The sequence below is a fragment of the Dipodomys ordii genome, unplaced genomic scaffold (genome assembly GCF_000151885.1).
Source record: "Dipodomys ordii isolate 6190 unplaced genomic scaffold, Dord_2.0 Scaffold72, whole genome shotgun sequence".
Taxonomy (NCBI): domain Eukaryota; kingdom Metazoa; phylum Chordata; class Mammalia; order Rodentia; family Heteromyidae; genus Dipodomys; species Dipodomys ordii.
Window position 1 is genome coordinate 1180870 of NW_012267288.1, and position 18052 is coordinate 1198921.

The 18052-nt window shown below is 39.9% G+C and overlaps 1 protein-coding gene across 3 annotated transcripts in view; it reads right to left on the reverse strand.

Moving 5' to 3' along the window:
* The window catches only part of Sp4 (Sp4 transcription factor), a 90586-nt gene extending 73741 nt beyond the window's left edge, over nt 1-16845 (reverse strand). The window contains exons 1-3 of one of the 3 annotated variants that reach the window (XM_013024048.1): nt 16504-16845; nt 15564-15676; nt 13498-15052 (exon numbers count right to left, since the gene is read on the reverse strand). In XM_013024048.1, the coding sequence (XP_012879502.1) occupies nt 13498-15052; nt 15564-15635 (1627 nt within the window). In that variant the 5' untranslated portion in view covers nt 15636-15676; nt 16504-16845. Of the gene's footprint in view, nt 1-13497; nt 15053-15563; nt 15677-16113; nt 16355-16503 lie in introns of those variants that run through there. The other 2 variants (XM_013024046.1, XM_013024047.1) reach the window with 2 other exon arrangements.
* Between the last annotated feature and the right edge of the window lie 1207 nt (nt 16846-18052).

Consider the following 18052-nt stretch of genomic DNA (forward strand, 5'->3'; position numbering starts at 1 on the left):
TGGTCTTGTTTGTAAACATTTGGGTAAATGCCCAAAAGTGGGATTGCTGGGTCATAGGGGAGCTCTATGTGGAGTCTTTTGAGGAACCTCCATACTATTTTCCAACAAGTTTACACTCCCACCAACAATGCAGTAAGGTTCCCTTCTGTCCACATCCCCTCCAGAATCTGTTGTTATTAGAGTTCTTGATTTTTGCCATTCTAACTGGGGTACAACGGACAAGGGTCTCATATCTAAAATATACTTGGAACTCAAAAAATTAAATCCTCCAACAACAAATCTTCAAAGAAACAACTGCCCAATAAATAAGTGGGCTAAAGACTTAAAGAGAAACTTCTCTGAAGAGAAAAGAAGGATGGCCAATAGACACATGAAGAAATGCTCAACCTCCCTAGCCATAAAAGAAATGCAAATCAAAACAACACTAAGCAAGTGTTTTCTACACTTCCCTAGCCCCACACCAGTCACCAATTACCACACTACAGATCATTATGCAGTTTCTAATATTCCTGTGTAATAAGCAGCTCTACTTTTGTGAACAAAAAGCTATGATGACTGGACTCATTATTTACAGAACTGTACTAGGGCCCTTTGACTGGCAACATTTTAAGGCATCTACATAACTTCCAGGGAATAGAATCAAACTGGAATCTTTACGTTCTTCCAAGGTCTCCTCAGATCTCCCTTCATTGCTAAGCTTCTCACCTGAAACAGTCTACCAAAATACACAAAATATACAATCAGATACAAAAATCTTTTTTCTACTTTATCAATCACTTTCCTATGTGATTACAAACTTTCATTTCTTGAAGCATGTATCTTGAATCTATAGGATCTCTTCATCTCATTTTCCCATGTTCTGGGAAGTATGTAAAACAAGTATGAGAGTTCATACATGTTCTCTAACTTTGTACTTTCTCCTAGTTAAGTAGCAAGATTATGTATTTTCTAAACAATGTTCAATGGAAATAGGAGCAAATATATAGGGAATATATATGTAGCATATAGTTCCTTCCTAAATGACATTTACAGTTCCAGTACAGATATGCCATTATTTCTGATCAAATATTAATTTTATGTTTATAAAATAATTAAATTTCTGACCTCAAGTGAAATCACAAACTGAAAATTGTCCTCCTCTTCCTTTTGGCCTGGTAGACTTTCAGTCATCCCATAAGTTCCAATTCAATTATCATATTCTCCATGGAAACATAGCTACAGCCATAAAAATGGAACTAGTTTCTCTTTCCCATGGGCCTCTATGACACTTCACTTACAGTTTTTATAAACCAAATGTCACACAGTAATCTCATTAACTATAGTACATTATATTTCATTGAGTCTAAGACACAAGTGACCATAAGAAAAAAATTGCTATGAAAGGTCTTTAAGTTGTATGCCAATTTCAATGATGCCAAAATGTAAAATCACTTCCTTAGAAACAAAGAAATAAAGTGTCTTGTGCAACAGATTTTATATTCTGTAAAGGTAAAAAATATGTCACTTTAGTTTCTCATACCTACTACAATGTTTGACACATAGTACAGGAAAAGAACAAGGCTTTTCAAATCTTTACCATTTCCTTCATGTCAATAATCTTGTTTTTCATATTTAACAACCATGTACTTCACTGCAATAGCCAATACTTCAATAACATCCTTCTAACTAGGTTCCTGATTTCCATCTAACTTTCTCACACTTTTTTGAGACAAGGTCTCTCTATGTAACCCAGGCTAGTCTCAAATTTCAGCCTCCTGCCAGCGGGCTGGAATTACATATAGGCAAGGCCACCATACTCAGCTATATTTTATTCTATAGAAATATTAATAAATGTTTTTGCATCACAATATTTCCATTCACTCTTTTTATAAAATAGATTCAGGTTATTTGAATTTATTTTTATTGTTTTGGTAGAATCTCTTCTTCAAACAAAATGTTAGGAAATAACCACACAACTTCTCTAGCTTAAGTAGGGATGGCATGCTGCTCACTGAATAAATCCTCTGTGGCTCTGTGACACCTTTATGCCCCTATGGAACACAAAACAAACAAACAAAACAAAACAAAACAAAAAAAAACCACTTCTGTGGTAGCTATAAACTTCCAGGTGAGAGCTTTTTGCTTCTCCACTATTGGTCCCTGTCAAACCATTTCAAGTTCAACAACTTGACTCAAGACACCTCTCTTCACCCTTCTATTCCCACAGGCACAAATGTTCACCTTTCAAACCAATCACTGAGGACTATTTCAAGTCCTATCTCTACCACAGAAAGCTTTACTTGTATTCTCCAATACACTGATATTATCTGTTGTTATGCAGTTACAGCTGCTATATAATTATTTCATGCACATAAGCCTCATCTCCCTGACAAAAGCATCCTTTGAGGGCAGGATGAGTATTTGTCAGAATCTTGAACAAAAAGATCCTTAGTTTTATTACACAGAAACATGCCACTGTAGTATACCTCCCCCCATATCCTTGGTTGTCCCTCACTGAAGCTTTCTGATATTTCTCTTATATAAACCTCACATTTACCTTGGACACATAACTCATACTAACATCCATAGGTAGAATAACTTTCTCCCACTTTACTATGTCATACTTTCCTAGTGGGTATTACTATGCAGAGATTTTATGAAGTTATCACTTTCCATATACAGGTTTTTAAAAAAATAAATATTCAAAGTTTTTCTATGCATATTAGTTGATCTAATCTTTACAACTTTATGTAAATAGGGAAGAAATTAATAACTATTTTCCAAACTCTAATTATAAAGTTTTCCGAGGACAAATTAATGAAACAGCTAAGTAAAAACTCAGGTTTTAAGTTTTAGTTCTGTGTTCTACTAAGTTTCTGAGAACCAATGTAATTTAGCTTACTTCTTGAGTGACATCTCTGATCAATCAAGCATATTTCCCACCTCCCTAACCTTATTATCATCCCCAAAGAGGACTTTCCTATACTTTAACTACTAGTTTTACTGCCCCAAAATGTAGGATTTTTTTTTTTTTTTGGTCAGTCATGGGTCTTGAACTCTGGGCCTAAGCACTGTCCCTCAGCTCTTCAGCTCAAGGCTAGCACTCTACTACTTGAGCCACAGCTCCACTTTCAGTTCAGGTGGTTAACTGAGTCTCACAGACTTTCTTGCCTGGGCTGGCTTTGAACCATGATTCTCAGATCTCAGCCTCCTGAGTAGCTAATATTACAGGCATGAGCCACAGGCGCCCAGCTTTTATACTGGATTTTAAATGCTTTTTAAATCACCTTTGTGCTAGATATTATGAACACTCCTCATCCCCACATTCTGGATTTGTATATTCCACAGAGTAAATTAGCAAGTTAAAGCTTTGAGCGCTTTCCAGAGTTCAGTCTCAGAATCCTAGACTGTCCCACTGTTCTCTAATTCCACTCAAGAAAAAGCAATCACATTGTTCAGACTAAAGTATCATTATCATAAATGAAATTGTAATTAAAAAGTTAATGAGATACAATGGGCACTGAAGTATATGTTTAAAATACTAAAGCTTTGGTACTCACCAAATTAAAACGTAAACAACAGAAAAATGGAACCTAAAAGAAGCCTTAAAATAATGGAGAACAAAAATACATTAACTTCTAAAGTATTGCATACATTACATCTCAGAATTTATACTAATTATATTGCTTCTGACAAAAGGTGTATAATCTTTAATCCTTCCAATCACATAAGTTCAATATTTATAGAATATTTATATACAGTACTCTGACTATAAACTAGACAGAAGTATAGAACGACATATTAAATATTTACAGTTTTAGAATTATAACTCAATCTAAAAAAAAGAATTATAACTCAAATAAAATCTTCTATATAGTACAAGAAATTCTATATAATATCTCTTACAGATGGACATTCAATTTTTATTAATTCATTACACAAATTTTTCTTGTGTGTACATAATGTTTTCTCACGGCAAACAAAAACCAAAAAAAAAAAAAATCAGTTTAAAAAAATCTCAGAACTAGGAAGGTGGCTCAGTAGTAGAGTGCTTGCCTTGCACGGATGAGGCCCTGGGTTTGATACCACATAAGCAGGTAGAAAAAGCCAGAAGTGGCACTGTGGCTCAATTGGTAGAGCACTAGCCTTGAGCTGAAGAGCTGAGGGACAGCGCCCAGGCCCAGAGTTCAGGCCCCACGACCAGGGGGAAAAAAAATCTCAGAAGCCGGGCACTGATGGCTTACACCTGTAATCCTAGCTACTCAGGAGGCTGAGATCTGAGGATCATGTTTCAAAGCCAGCCTGGGCAGGAAAGTCCATGAGACTCTTATAAACCACCAATAAACTCCAATAAACCTACCAGAAAACTGGAAGTAGCGCTGTTTCTCAAGTGGTAGAGCACTCGCCTTGAGCTAAAGAACTGAGGGACAGTGCCCAGACCCAGAGTTCAAGCCTCATGACTGGGGGGAAAAAAATCTCAGTTAAAGAAACAAAAACAAAAACAAAAACAAGAAACACCACTCTTTGATTATAGCTAGTATGAAGGATTTTCCACATTTCATATCAGGAATCCTCTTTACTATGCTTGCCAGTTTGTCGACATTCCAAATAAAATGTGCAACCCAGTACTGTAGAAAATACTGCAGAAGTGGTCTGACAAATACCATGTACAGAAAAAAGTTTTCCTCTCAGTTCATATTAAGCCCATTTTCCCAAGTCCTACTGCAAGCTGTTTTTAATCCTATAGGTGTATGTCACCTCAGAGGATCTTAACTGTAGAATTTACCTTCCCAGCATTCCAGCCTATTCAATTTCCTGTTGTATTACAGCAATATCCCAGTTTTCTAAGCTTTTAATTTAAAAAAAAAAAAGGGGGAAAAAAAGAAAAAGAAAAAGCTCTCCTTCAGCTTGGTATTAGGGGTTGGGAAGGAAGTGAGGGAAAGATACACAGGACTGTATCAAGGATAAAAATCCCATGCCAAAATACTAGACTGTTACTGAGGTGGACAGTCAACACTTTTCATCGATTATGCAACCAGATAGAGCCTTTAAAAAGTCATGACTAAAAATACTGAAATCAAGACATAATTTGCTTGGTACACTCATCAGAAAAATCTTTAAAAATGAACACGTAAGGGCTGGGAAGATAGCTCAGTGGTAGAGTTCATGCCTTGCAAGCATGAGGCCCTGGGTTCGATTTCTCAGCACCACATAAACAGAAAAAGCTGGAAGTGGCGCTGTGGCTCCAGTGGTAGAGCGCTAGTCTTGAGCTGAAGAGCTGAGGGACAGCGCCCAGGCCCTGAGTTCAGGCCCCATGACCGGCAAAAAAAAAAAAAATGAACACGTAAATCTAGTTTCTTACTGTGCCCATACTTTGATCCAAGAAAAATGTCTCAGGCTCAGCAACTTGAAAAATTCAGGGACTCTTAAGGATAGCTATACAGATGATCTGTCTATAGTTTAAGATGTTTTGAAAAAGTGAGATGTTTACCGATGCTCAACTTTCTGGCCTTTGTTCTTATGTTTCATAATTTTACTTTTTGTTGTTGTTGTTTTAACTATGTTGGGTTTTGAACTCAGGATCTTGAGATCACTAGATGCTTGCTTGGCTGGTGATCTACCACTCAAGCCACACATCTAGCACTATGATGTGTAATTTTGAAGTTAATGATACTAACCTAAAACTATATCTGAAATGAAGTTCCATCTGATCAAAGATGACAATCATCCATATCATCATACTTCCAAAAATACCCCTAAATGTACACTACCTTCCCATTTAGCTTGAACAACTTATCTCAGAAAGTTATAGTACTAGTCATCAGTCAGAACTACATTTTTCTTGCAGAACAGAAGCAGGAAGGAAAAGTTCTGCCTTTTCATACCTTCTCTGGCATAATTTTACTCAGTGAGTCTCTCTCTTTGATTTAAAGCTTTCAAGTTGTTTAAAATAATTTTTATTTTTAAATGTAATATTATTATTATTAAGTTATACCGAGGGATTACCATTTCATAAGTCAGATAATGAGTACATTTCTTTTTGGACACTGTCACCCCTCTCCTCTTCGCTTTCCCTTCCTGTCCTTACCCACAAATGTTTAAAGTAATTTTTAAACCTGACAACAGTTTGTTTTCCTGACATTATTCTTAAAATGTCATACAGGGTTTTTTTTCATTCTTAATCCTAGATTCCTCCTCATATCTCCCACATAAGTATTTTAAGAACTAAGCTTAATGTAGAGTTCTCCAAACAGCTATACTAGTTTTAATTTACCTCTTCTATTAACACTTTTGGTCATAATCTTCTGAGTAGCTCATATTGTTAGAGCAAGGAAACCTTGTCTGCACAGTCAATATTTCAATTCTTGAAATCACCTACACTTTTTTTTTTTTTGGTTGGTGTGGGGCCTGAACTCTGTCCCTCAGCTCTTCAGCTCAAGACTAGTGCTCTACCACTTGAGCCACAGAGCCACTTCCAGCTTTTGCTGCTTATATGGTGCTGAGGAATCTAACTCAGGGCCTCATGCATGCAAAGCAAGCACTCTACCACTGGCCACCTTCCCAGCCCTCACCTATACTTTTAATGTTTCATGAAACAACAAAAAAATTAGTCTATATCTGTGAATGGCTTTATCCTTGTAGCCTCTTATGCACTATGAACAATAACAGAATTGAAATTAGAGAAGATATTCAGTCATGGCTCTCCCACTTTCAGTAAGTCCACCGCATTGACCAAGTATGGTATAAATAAATAAGTCCAAAAGAAAAATATGTAATTCTCATGCACACATTACACAATTGAGTTGATATAGAAAACCAATCTGTCAGTCCAGTGTTAGCATCAATTGTTTCTGTTTTGTCTTGTTTTGCCAGTCCTGGGGCTTAAACTCAGGACCTAGGCATTGTCCTTGAGCTTCTATTTTTTTTGCTCAAGGCTAGCACTCTACTGCATGAGCCACAATACCACTTCTAGCCTTTTCTATTTACATGGCACTGAGGAATCAAACCCAAGGCTTCATGCATACTGGGCAAGCACTCTACCACTAAGCCACATTCCCAGCCCAGCATTAGTTGTTTTTAAAAACTGTTGTGTAAGTTGGGTGCCATGACTCTGCCCCTCAGTTCAAGCTCCAGAACTGGTACACACACATATGCCAGCTGTTTTCTTGCCCTTCATTTTGTAAAATTATGTATCCTAAAAAGAAAAATAGTGCTAAAAGCAAAGTATGGGCTATAGGTGTGGATCAGTGGTAGAGTGCCTTGCCTAGCAAGTGCAAAGTCAAGTTCAATTCCCAGTACCACCAAAAAAAAAAGTGACTATTATTGTTTTTTCACTTTGCTAACAAAAGACTTGGGTCACAAACCCCAAAATATGGTGGAGAAAGAAAATCAGACAGAAGTCAAGATTATAGCCCTCAAATTGCCACAAAATACAAGTCATTCAACTTTTCTGGGCATCAATTTTTTATTTTTATTTTATTTTTTTCAGAAACAGGGCTAAAGAATGAGAATTGAAAGTAGAACCTGAATTAATTTTAACTTGCGTTCCCAAGTACAATTTCATTAAACCTTCATCTAGCCTCATACTTACATAAGCAATTTGTTTCAACAGGTTTCCTTGGACATACTTTTCTATTCACTAAGTAGTAAATGTATGTATTATGACCATCTTGGATCAGAAGAGCACACACCTGATATATACAGTCTGTTAGCAGGCCAAGTGTACCTTCTATACTATCCATCCTTAATGTGTTATCTCCAAGTAATTAAAAAGACACTTGAAAATCGGATCCACATTTCTGCTTTCATTTAAAACACTAAAATACCTTTATAAAGAGACGTCAGCAGCAATTTCAAAAGGTCACAACTGTAACCCATAATACGAAGATCCTTCCCAACTAAAATGTTATCATTTTATAAATCTGTGTTATTTCTGTAAGATCTACATATGCCGCCTTTCCCTATTTTCCTTCCTCCTCAAACTTCCTTTTCTTCCCCTCAACCTATTTTTATGCTTGACCTAATACTCTTTTAGTATTAGAATTTGAAAAGCCATCAAATTCTACAAGTTTAAGGTCACAGCTTGGGCTACATAGGAGTTTGAGGACAGTGGGGACAGGACCACATACATAGCAAGACTAAATACACACCAAGACTATGTCTCAGAAATAAATAAATAAACTAAAAAGCACACCATTCATTAAAACTATGTTTCCCTGCTCCTTTATCCTTTAAAAAAGACGCCCACTTTAAAAATTAATGTGGCTCTATATTGAGCACTTTTTGTCTTCCATAGGAAAAAAGTAATTAAAATAACTTGGTAATTCAGAACCTAAATCATTTATACAGTGTATAAGATATAAATTCCTTATAATTAAGTCCAATCTGTAACATATTTGAATATTTTAGAGAAATAAAATTACAGGAGTAAAGCTGACTTATTTGAAAAAGAAATAATCATCCACAAGTGTAGTTCTATGTGTATAAGTACATAAACTTTAAAAAATATGATCTTTAAGATGCCTACTAGGTAATTCCAAACCAATACAATGTATAAGGCCATGGAAAACAGTATCCGTATTAAACCTCATATTGATTTTCTATTTTTAGAAAAAAGAAAGCTAACTATAAGAGATTAATTCTATTAGATCAAATTAGGTTTCAAATTAAATATAAATTTCAGTTATGTTCACTGGTCCTCATTTTTACCAGAAATAAAGAACTATACCTTCTAACTAATCACACTATATCTCTAGGTTTCTCAATGTAAGAATTAGGTAAGAGAGTAGAAGAATTAGGTGAGAAACCCAAATTCTTTTTCACGAATTTGGGTAGGCTTTTAATTTCTTTTTGTAATGATCACACATACCATATATATATATATATATATACACACACACACACACCATATATATATATATATATATATATATATATATGCCCCTCCTTAGACTAACTTTGGATTTACTTATTTTTGCAATGTTGCGATTTGAACTCAGGGTCTCATACTTTGGAAATTTAAATTTCTTAAAACAATCAGCAGTATCTTATTAAGTCTAAATTTCCTATGTGGGAAAACTAGTATATAAAACATTGAAATTGACAAAGAAATTCATGAAGCAAAAGAACTATAATGTGATAATTCAAATTACTAGTCACTCCCAAGTGAATTACAGATTTAGATAGCAATAGTCCCTAAATGTTCTCAATTCTTTAATGACCATAACTCATGAAATTCACTTTATGCAGGGATGCTTGGTAACAAGAAGACACAGTGAAAATAATGGCAAAATTTTCACTGTCTTCACTTAGTTAAAATAAAGGAGGTTCTTAAGGCAGAAACGGTTGCTGTCTTCATGCTAAGTGTTCCTACTTTCCTTCAAACTGAATCCCAATAAGGAAACAAAAAAGTATAAAGGATATGTATTTAATTCCTAGTATTACCCTAACTAGACCTGGAGATTTATTTAGATTTTCAAATAACGCCAAAGCACAGAAACACATTTTGCTGAATACATTACTAAGACAAAAGCAGTTCTCATTTCATAAAACTAGTATGAAGTTCCCTAGCTTTAAATTTCATTTGACTTACAAGATTTTTTTTCCTGTATCTGTCTAAATCATTCAGATATCCCCTACCTTCTGAAGAGTGAAATGGGAGGGATGGTAGAAAAATTTAACCCCTTTCTTTGAACTAGCTGTTAGTCTGTCATAGGCAATTAAAGATTTTTTTTTTCAAACCTTGGTAATACTTGTCATGAACATGTTCTAGTATGTGAAAGCTAAAAATTTATTGCAGGAAAAACAAATAATACAGAGACTACCAAGACTAGGAAAAAATGAGGAAAAAATTATAAACAGGTACAATGGTTCAGGGCACAGGAGGAGGTGGACAGAAGGCATACTATCTAATAGTCTACATCACAGTACATTAACTATAGTTAACAACAATTGAGTATTACAAAATACCTAGTACAGAGTATTTTGAATGGTCCCTACACACACACAAAAAGCTGTGTCTGAGGTAACAGATATGTCAACTACCCTGATGTGGTCATTACACAATGCATACATGTGTTAACATGTCACACCGTATCTTATATGTATAAACATGTACAAATATGTGTCCATTAGAATAAAATATATACCTTTAAAAACAAGTGAGGTACTAGTTGCCCACGCCTGTAATCCTAGCGACCCAGGAGGCTGAGATGTAAGGATTGCAATTCAAAGCCAGCCAGGGCAGAAAAAAAGTCAACATGAGACTATCTCCAGTTAACCACTCACAAACCAGATGCTGCAGCTCAAAGTAGTACAGTGCTAGTCTTGAGCAAAAGAGCTAGGGACAGTGCCCAGGCCCTGAGAGTTCAAGGCTCATAACCGACAGGTAAAACAATTTATTAATGTATTAGGTTTAATTTATTTCTACAAATTAAATACCATTCTCCTAAAAGGAAAATATGAAATTACCAAAGAAGTACTTAAAAACAAAGAAAACTGCTGGGCAGCAGTGGCTCATGCCTGTAATCCTAGCTCAGGAGGCTGAGATCTGAGGTTTGCAGTCCAAAGCCAGCCTGGGCAGAAAAGGCCCTGAGACTCTTATCTCTAATAAACCACTCAGAAAACCGGAAGTGGTGCTATGGCTCAAGTGGTAGAGTCTAGCCTTGAGCCAAAGAGCTGAGGGACGGAGAAAAAACAAAAAACAAAACAAACAAACAAACAAAAACGAAGGAAATTTGAGAATGGTGGTGTATGCCTGTATCCCTAGCACTCAGGCTGAGGCAGGAGGATTCTGAGTTATAGAATGGCCTGGGCTACACAAAGAGACCCTATCTCAATAAAAAAAAAAAGGGGGGGGGGGAGAAGGGGTTGTGCCAAGGGCTGGTAGCTTCTGCCTATAATCCTACCTATCCAGAATCAAAGCCAGCCAGGCAAGAAAGTCTGTGAGACTCTTATCTCCAATTGGTTAAAAAGCCACAAGTGGAGTTGTGTGGCTCAGTGGTATAGTACTAGCCTTGAGTTAGTAAAGGCCAGAGACAGCACCCAAGCCAAGTCCAAGCCCAAGCCCCAAGACAGGCACCAAAACAAAACAAAAAACAAGTGGGGTGCTGGTAGCTGGCATAAATAGGTCTGAACTTCCAGCCTAATTATCTGAAGACCATCAAATATTTGGTATTCTACTTGCAATGTCTTTAAAACATAAAGCCAGAAGAAACAAATGGTAAGAGCAATTTCATTAGCTCCATTCATTATACCAGGGCATTAATCCCAATCTGCTATTTTTTCCATCACCCTGTAAAACCCCTGCTAAGCTAAAATAATAGTAGCATAAGATCCACAAACTAGGCTTCGATTAATTACTGACTTAAACTGCTGATTAAATACTGACTTACAGAAATCAGAGTTAATTTCTTTGGTTTTTAAAAGGCATCTGTATTTTTTTGTAATATATGTATTTTTTAGTAGTTGAAATGGTTAGAACATTAGCTCTACAACATAAACAAAACTTAAAATCTTTGGGTTTCAGAAAACACAATCTATGTAAAGTTCAATTGTCCTCAGATACTTAAGTGGAGCTCCTATAGCATGTACATTCATTACGTAAAAAATTTACCATTAAAGGAATAACACAGTGAGAGGACTAAGCACCCAGTAACCCTTTCAACATATATTTGTATTAATGAGCAAAATTCTTTTTCTAAGGAATGTGAACCAACTTAGCCCCTACTAGCTTCCATATTCTACCTTCACGTTCACTGATGATTATTAGACCCTTGATTCCCAACTTTACGGAGCTTTAGAATGATCTGCAAAACCTGACAGGCAAATCTCTTGACTCTGCATCCCAAAAGCTATAGTTCCAGACCATACCATTCAAGTGAATCTGAGCTGGGAGATCAGTAGAACAGTGGCTTATCCTCAACTATTAAGAGGAAAGCTCTAGATTCTAACAGATATTAGAGAACATAAGAATTGACAATTTTTAACTTAAATTATTATTGTTCAATACTCTTAACCATAGTTCACTAATGAATGCTTAACAGTCAAGCTAAAATGGTCAAATAACTTCTGCTTTAAACTGTCATTCAATCCACTAAAATCAGACACGTTTCTGAACTACTCCAGTTAATGTTCAGAAGGAGAATAGGAAGACAAGTTAAGGATTATAAAACTAACCTAGAGTGCCATATTAGTTTCAGGAGGAAAAGTCACAGATTCAAAATACTGGCTAGATTTCTTATACTGTCAATCTAGCTATCGGCCACTACTTAAAATTAAACAAAAGTAACTGCTTAACAGCCATTCAAATGCACTGGATAGAAGAGAAATAACATTTCAAATGTCACACAAAATTCTACTGCATAGTGCTTAATCTCTAGATAGCAAATATCTAGATCAAAATTATAAACTAGGTTCTCAATCAGTAGGCTCTTGATAGCAATTTCCAATTTTACATGTAAATTTTACTTATAAAAGAGCCCTAGTGTGATTTTTCTGCAACTTACTTCAAGGTCATCCAAAAGTGACAAGTGTATTTATCTCATATTACCAAAATAGAAATATTTAATTAACAAGGTCTGAAACTATCAAAGGCACTAAAACGACAACAAAGTTTTCACCAAATCACAATCAATGTAAAGAATGTAATTACTAGAAAACAAAAGGCATTGTTAGTACAATAAGACTGGTACCCCAAAGATTAAACTACTTAATATGACTAGTTTTTCAATTATCTATTTATTTGCATAACAATTGCTTTTATAATTGGTTTAAAAATATCCTGCCTACAATTAGTTCAAATTTGCGACATTTTACTGTCTACATGTTTGCTGTCTACCAACCTCACATGAAACATCTATGAATACCATAACATCCATAAGATTTACTTAAATAAAATTTTCTAAGTGAAGGACTATTGACTCATAAACCAGAACAAATCCTGATTGTACAGGAAACTAGATATAAAAGTTAATGGAGCAACTGTAAACTTAAATTTCTCTCTCAACTGTAACAGTATATAGTCTAAAACAACTCCATATAATAAAAAAGCATGAGAGACAAGATGCTGAGGCACCATAAATAACTTCCAATTTTCAAAAGGCCAACCTTATTACGCAGAATGACTATTTTCATGAGCTCACAACTATATACCAATTAAATTTAAACCTGCTTTCCTTCCACAAGAGATAAACATCATTTTAACTAGTGTTATTTCTGAAGAGTTCAAGTGTACTCAAATATGATCTATAAATTACAGAAGACAATTATGGTTTTAGTCAGGAAAATTTGTTCTATTAGAATTCTTAACTTACAAATTTCACACATAAAACAGAGTACTAAAAAATACAAAAGTAAACAGGTCGCGCTAATAATTATTAAGGTTATGGGCAGAATAATCCTGTTTGGCTCTGATTCCTTATGATTACCATTTACTTCAGAGATGTTTATCAACGCAACAATGGTTCCTTACTAGCAACTATTTTAAAAGTACTTTAAAAAGAAAAAGATGTAACTTACCTGCAACACTAGTGATTGTTACTGGAACTCCCTGCACTTGAACGCCTGCAGCACCCAGGTTGGCAACGCTCACTGTTTGAAGGTTAGGCACTGATGCAAGCTGGGCAGTATTCAAAGTTATTGGGGCACCAGCAACAGCCACAGGAGCAATCTGAGCAAGAGTTGTGCCACCACTTGAAGACACTGGGGTGATGGTTAACTGTTGGGATAACCCAGCATTCTGAACTTGCAAATTTGAAAGACTCTGAATATTCTGAACCTGTACAGTTTGCCAACTGATTTGCCCTGAAGGTGTTAAAGTTGGAGCCCTGATAAGCACCTGAGTCGGATTTACTGCTTGAAGTTGAACATTCTGCAAAGGCTGCTGCTGGATGGTCTGAATAGTCTGCCCTGACTGGAGTTGAAATGACTGTGGTGGAATAGCCTGAATAATCTGTTGCTGAGGCTGTTGGATCTGGATCTGTTGTAGGATAGGCTGGCCTACAATCTGCACTTGCTGCAGAGAATTTGACTGATCCTGTGCATTCTGTATCCCATTGGGCTGAAGCTGGCTGGAGCTCTGGGCTTCAGACTCGGTAGCAGCAGGTGTTTGCGATTCTTCAATGGTGCGTTCAGAACTACTGGCTGATGTGCTTGCATACTGGCCCGTATCTGCTGAGCTCACTAATGTGTCACTGCTAGTTAGAGATGTAGAAGCAGTGGTTGTGCAGGTAGTGGAGGAAGAGGGAGATTCCGGCATAGTACTAGTTGAAGCAGTGGTAGTTGTGGGTGTGGAAACTAACTGATTCCCATTGGAAGTCCCACTATCAGTAGTAGTAGCAGGCTGGCCAACTTGTCCAGTCCCTCCTCCAGTAGTCACGTTGTTTATGACTGGCAAAGCTAAAGTCACTCCTCCAATGTTAATTGGTAGAGTTGTTACAACTTGAGCCTGAGTACCTGGAAGGGTCTGTAATTGCAGTGGTATTGAAACACCAGGTCTAATTTGGACTGGAACTGTCTGATTTGCCAGGTTTTGAGTAAGAATATTCCCAGAAGCTGTCCTGTTAGCAGCCGTGAGTATAGCTTGATTATTACCTGCAGAAATTAGCTGAATTTGACCCTGCAAGTCCTGTAGAGATGAGCTACTAGTTGGGTTGATTTGAATTTGCTGACCTTCTACTGTCTGAAGTTGTGGAATCACTTGATACTGTACACTACCACTTGGATTTTGTACTTGTATGACTTGAAATTGACCTGGGGTGGAAGAATTACCTGATTTAGTTTTTGTAGGAGATGCACTCCCGTTATTACTGCTGGAAGAACTAGAAGTACTAGAAGCTGGTTGAGAAACGTTATTTTCTTTTGAAGCAGGAGGAGTTGAGGCAACAAGTTGCCAAGCGTTTCCAGCAAGTTGTGTTGTTACCAGTTCTAGCTGTTGTGGTTGGTTTTGAAGCTGTACCAATCCTTGGCTTGGATCTATAATAATCTGTTGTTGTCCAGTTGCTTGATTTTCACCAGGAGTCCCTATTTTGCTGCAAGTAGCTGCCAGTAAAGCCAGAGGAGAGGGCTGAGAGTCCTACCCAAGATGGGATTGTAAAGGAGAGGGGGGGGAAAAAAGTGGGTGGATTTAGTGGAAACCAATAGTTGGAAGGGGTTATTTATTTCTTTTGACAGCTCTACACATGAGAACTTACTCAGAAGCAGCAGAATTTTTTTTAAAGAAACATAAACAAAAGCAGGTAAGAGCTACATGAGTAAGGAGGCAAATCTGTCATGTAAAGTTTAAATAAAAGAAAATGTCTAACAAACTTTGTTAAAAGTGTTACTCTCCTCAACTCAAAATGCCCTTGGTAAAATACACAATTTTTTTACAGTCTAAGTACCTGATGTAATTTTAAACAACATTATACACTCAGCTATGTGCAATCTTCAGGAATGTACAATTTTAAGTTCCTCACGCATAAAAGGATGCTTTGCGTGGATAAACATTTTTATTGCTCTTTACTTCTGGGGTTTTAAAGGACATAACTCCCTCTCTTTCTCTCCCTCTTATGTTTTGGGTTGAATTTTTTTATGTTTTCTTTTACCTGGGAGCCTGAGGTTTTAGGTTTTTTATTGTTATTCTCTGGCTCAGAGGTTTTCCCTCCTTCTGTAGCCATCGCCGCGGCCGCCGCCTCCTCCTCCTCCTCCTTCTTCTGATCTGCAACAAACCCCCCACCAACACACACGACAACAGGTTACCAGGATTATTATTATTATTCGTCCTTCCCTCCCCCTCACTCTCCTCCTCCCCCCCCCTCGAACATTAATCTCCATAAACCCGCGATCCGTGCACACCGGCAGGGGGTGGGGGAGAAGGACGGGAAGAGGGGGAAGATCACAAAACGTGGTTTGAAACCCGACCCATCGGCTCCAGAGCAACACCCAGAAGGAGGTTGTTCCCGCTCCGACGTGAAGACAAAACACAAGCCTCCTTCCCTCCCCCCCCCTCCTCATTCCCTCCCTCCCTCTCCTCCTCCCCGTAAAGCATCGCAGCGGCCCCAGGGGAGGGGGAGAACCGAGCAGGGTCTGGGGAGGGAGGGAAGGAGGGAGGGAAGGAGGCGGCGAAGGAGACCGAGGGGGGTGGAGAATACGTACCGCTCATCCCGCATTAACAGGACAAACCCTCCGACAGAGACACTGGGATAGAGGTGGGTGGGGGTGGGGGCGAGGCGGGAGGAGAGGCCGGTCCCGCCCGCCTGCCCGCCCGCCCGCCCGCGGTGGCTCGGAGGAGGCTGTAGCTGGCACAGGCTCTGCCTCTTTTTCCGCGAATGGCCGCCGCTGGGCTGTGGCGTAGCAGCTCCTCTCTCCGCCCGAGCCCGGCTGACTCGCCCTTGATTGACAGCGGCGGCGCGCGGCGCGGGCGGCGGCGCGGGCCGGGGGCGGGGCCAGGGCGGCGCGAGCCCGGCCGACTCCCCACCCCCCTCGGCCTCTCTCCGCCGGAGCCGCCGACTCTCCACCCCTTCCCCCAGCGGATTGGCCGCCGACCTGCCGGGGGGCCGGGGCGCCGGGGCCGCCCCTCTCCACCCCCTTTCCCGGGGTTGTGCTCTCGACCGCGTTTCTCGTCCTCCCTCGGCGTCTCCGGCGCTCCTTCCTTCGGCGTCCTAGCTCAGGCGCGCCGCCGGCAGGCCCTTCATACAGCCAAACTTGTTGTCTCAGGATATCCCGCCCCCTACTCATTTCCCAGCGCCCTCCACTCAAAACCCGGCTCCCGCATCCCTCCGAGTGGCCACTAAAGACAAAAGTGGAGCTCTCGCTTGAGGGAAGCAGAAGGGGTGGGTGTAAGGGCGCGCGGAACGCCGACAGCTCCGCGCGCCGAGTGGACGGCCCGCTGCCCCCGCGCCGCGAGCATGGCTTTCCTCAGGCGCATCCGGACCCGGGCGCCCTTTTTCCTTGGCTCGTCCTCTATTGGCTGAGCTCCTGCTGACGCGCGCTGAGTGGTGGGAGAAAAGGGGCGGGCCTAGCCGCAAAGTCTTTCGGACCTTGTAGTTTCTGGAGGCCGCGGTGGGCCTGGAGGAGGCACCGCCCTCCTCCCGCCCCCGGCCGTGGCCAGGCTGCTGAACGGAAAGCTGCCCGAGGGGGCGGCGGCTGCAGGGCGTGGCCGGGGCCGAATGGGAGTTGAACTGAGCGCGGAGGAGGGGGAATGGGTGTTGTTTGTCTGGGCCTATCCGCCGCCCAAGCCACCTCTGCGGCCGCCTCCTCTGCTCCAAGCCGCTCCCCGCGGGGCGAGCTCCCACCCCGAGCGCGCGGCGATTGAGCGCTCGGCGGCGTGGGGAAGGCGGGGTTTGCTGTCCTCGGGGTTTGAATGAATCGGGCTTCCCAAAGCTGCGCCTTCACCCGGTCTTTTTTCACGCCCTCCCCCACACACTCACAGGAAAAAAAAAAAAAAATCAGGCCGCCCCAGCCCAGCCCAAGGCCTGCTTTCCTTCGGGAAGGCTCTTCCATTTTTGTCTCTGCTGCGGAACGAGGACCCGCCTCCCGGGGTGGCACCGTGTGTTGCCCGCGTGGTCGGCGGCCGCTCACTCTTGGGGTTCTCATAGGATCCTGCAGGCCAGGGAAAGCCAGGCTCCAAGTGGGTCAGCCCGGCTCATGCCTTTAGCATAAGCGAGGGGGGCGGGGGGAGTGCATTCTCAGCAGCACAAAGCATTTTATCCAAAGCATTTCTCCTGGCCCCAGTTTTCCATCAAAGTCCTCAAGTCCGGAAGATGCCATGGCATACACCGGCGCCTGATAAAGTTAAGTGTACCCAAGGTGGCAGTGAGTCCATAATGTAAATATTGGCCTTGGGAACAGGATACACTCTGAAAGCCATCTACTTTTTACCTGAGCTCCACGTGCAGCTTTGAGCATATATACATATATGTATATGTGTATATATGTGTGTATACATATATGTGTATATATGTGTATACATATATGTGTGTATATACGTATATATATACATATATATGTGTATATATATATATATATATATATACATCTTCTGCCAGAGGAGCTGAGGCATTGCATGGGTGAGGGGGTCTCAGGTGTTACACTT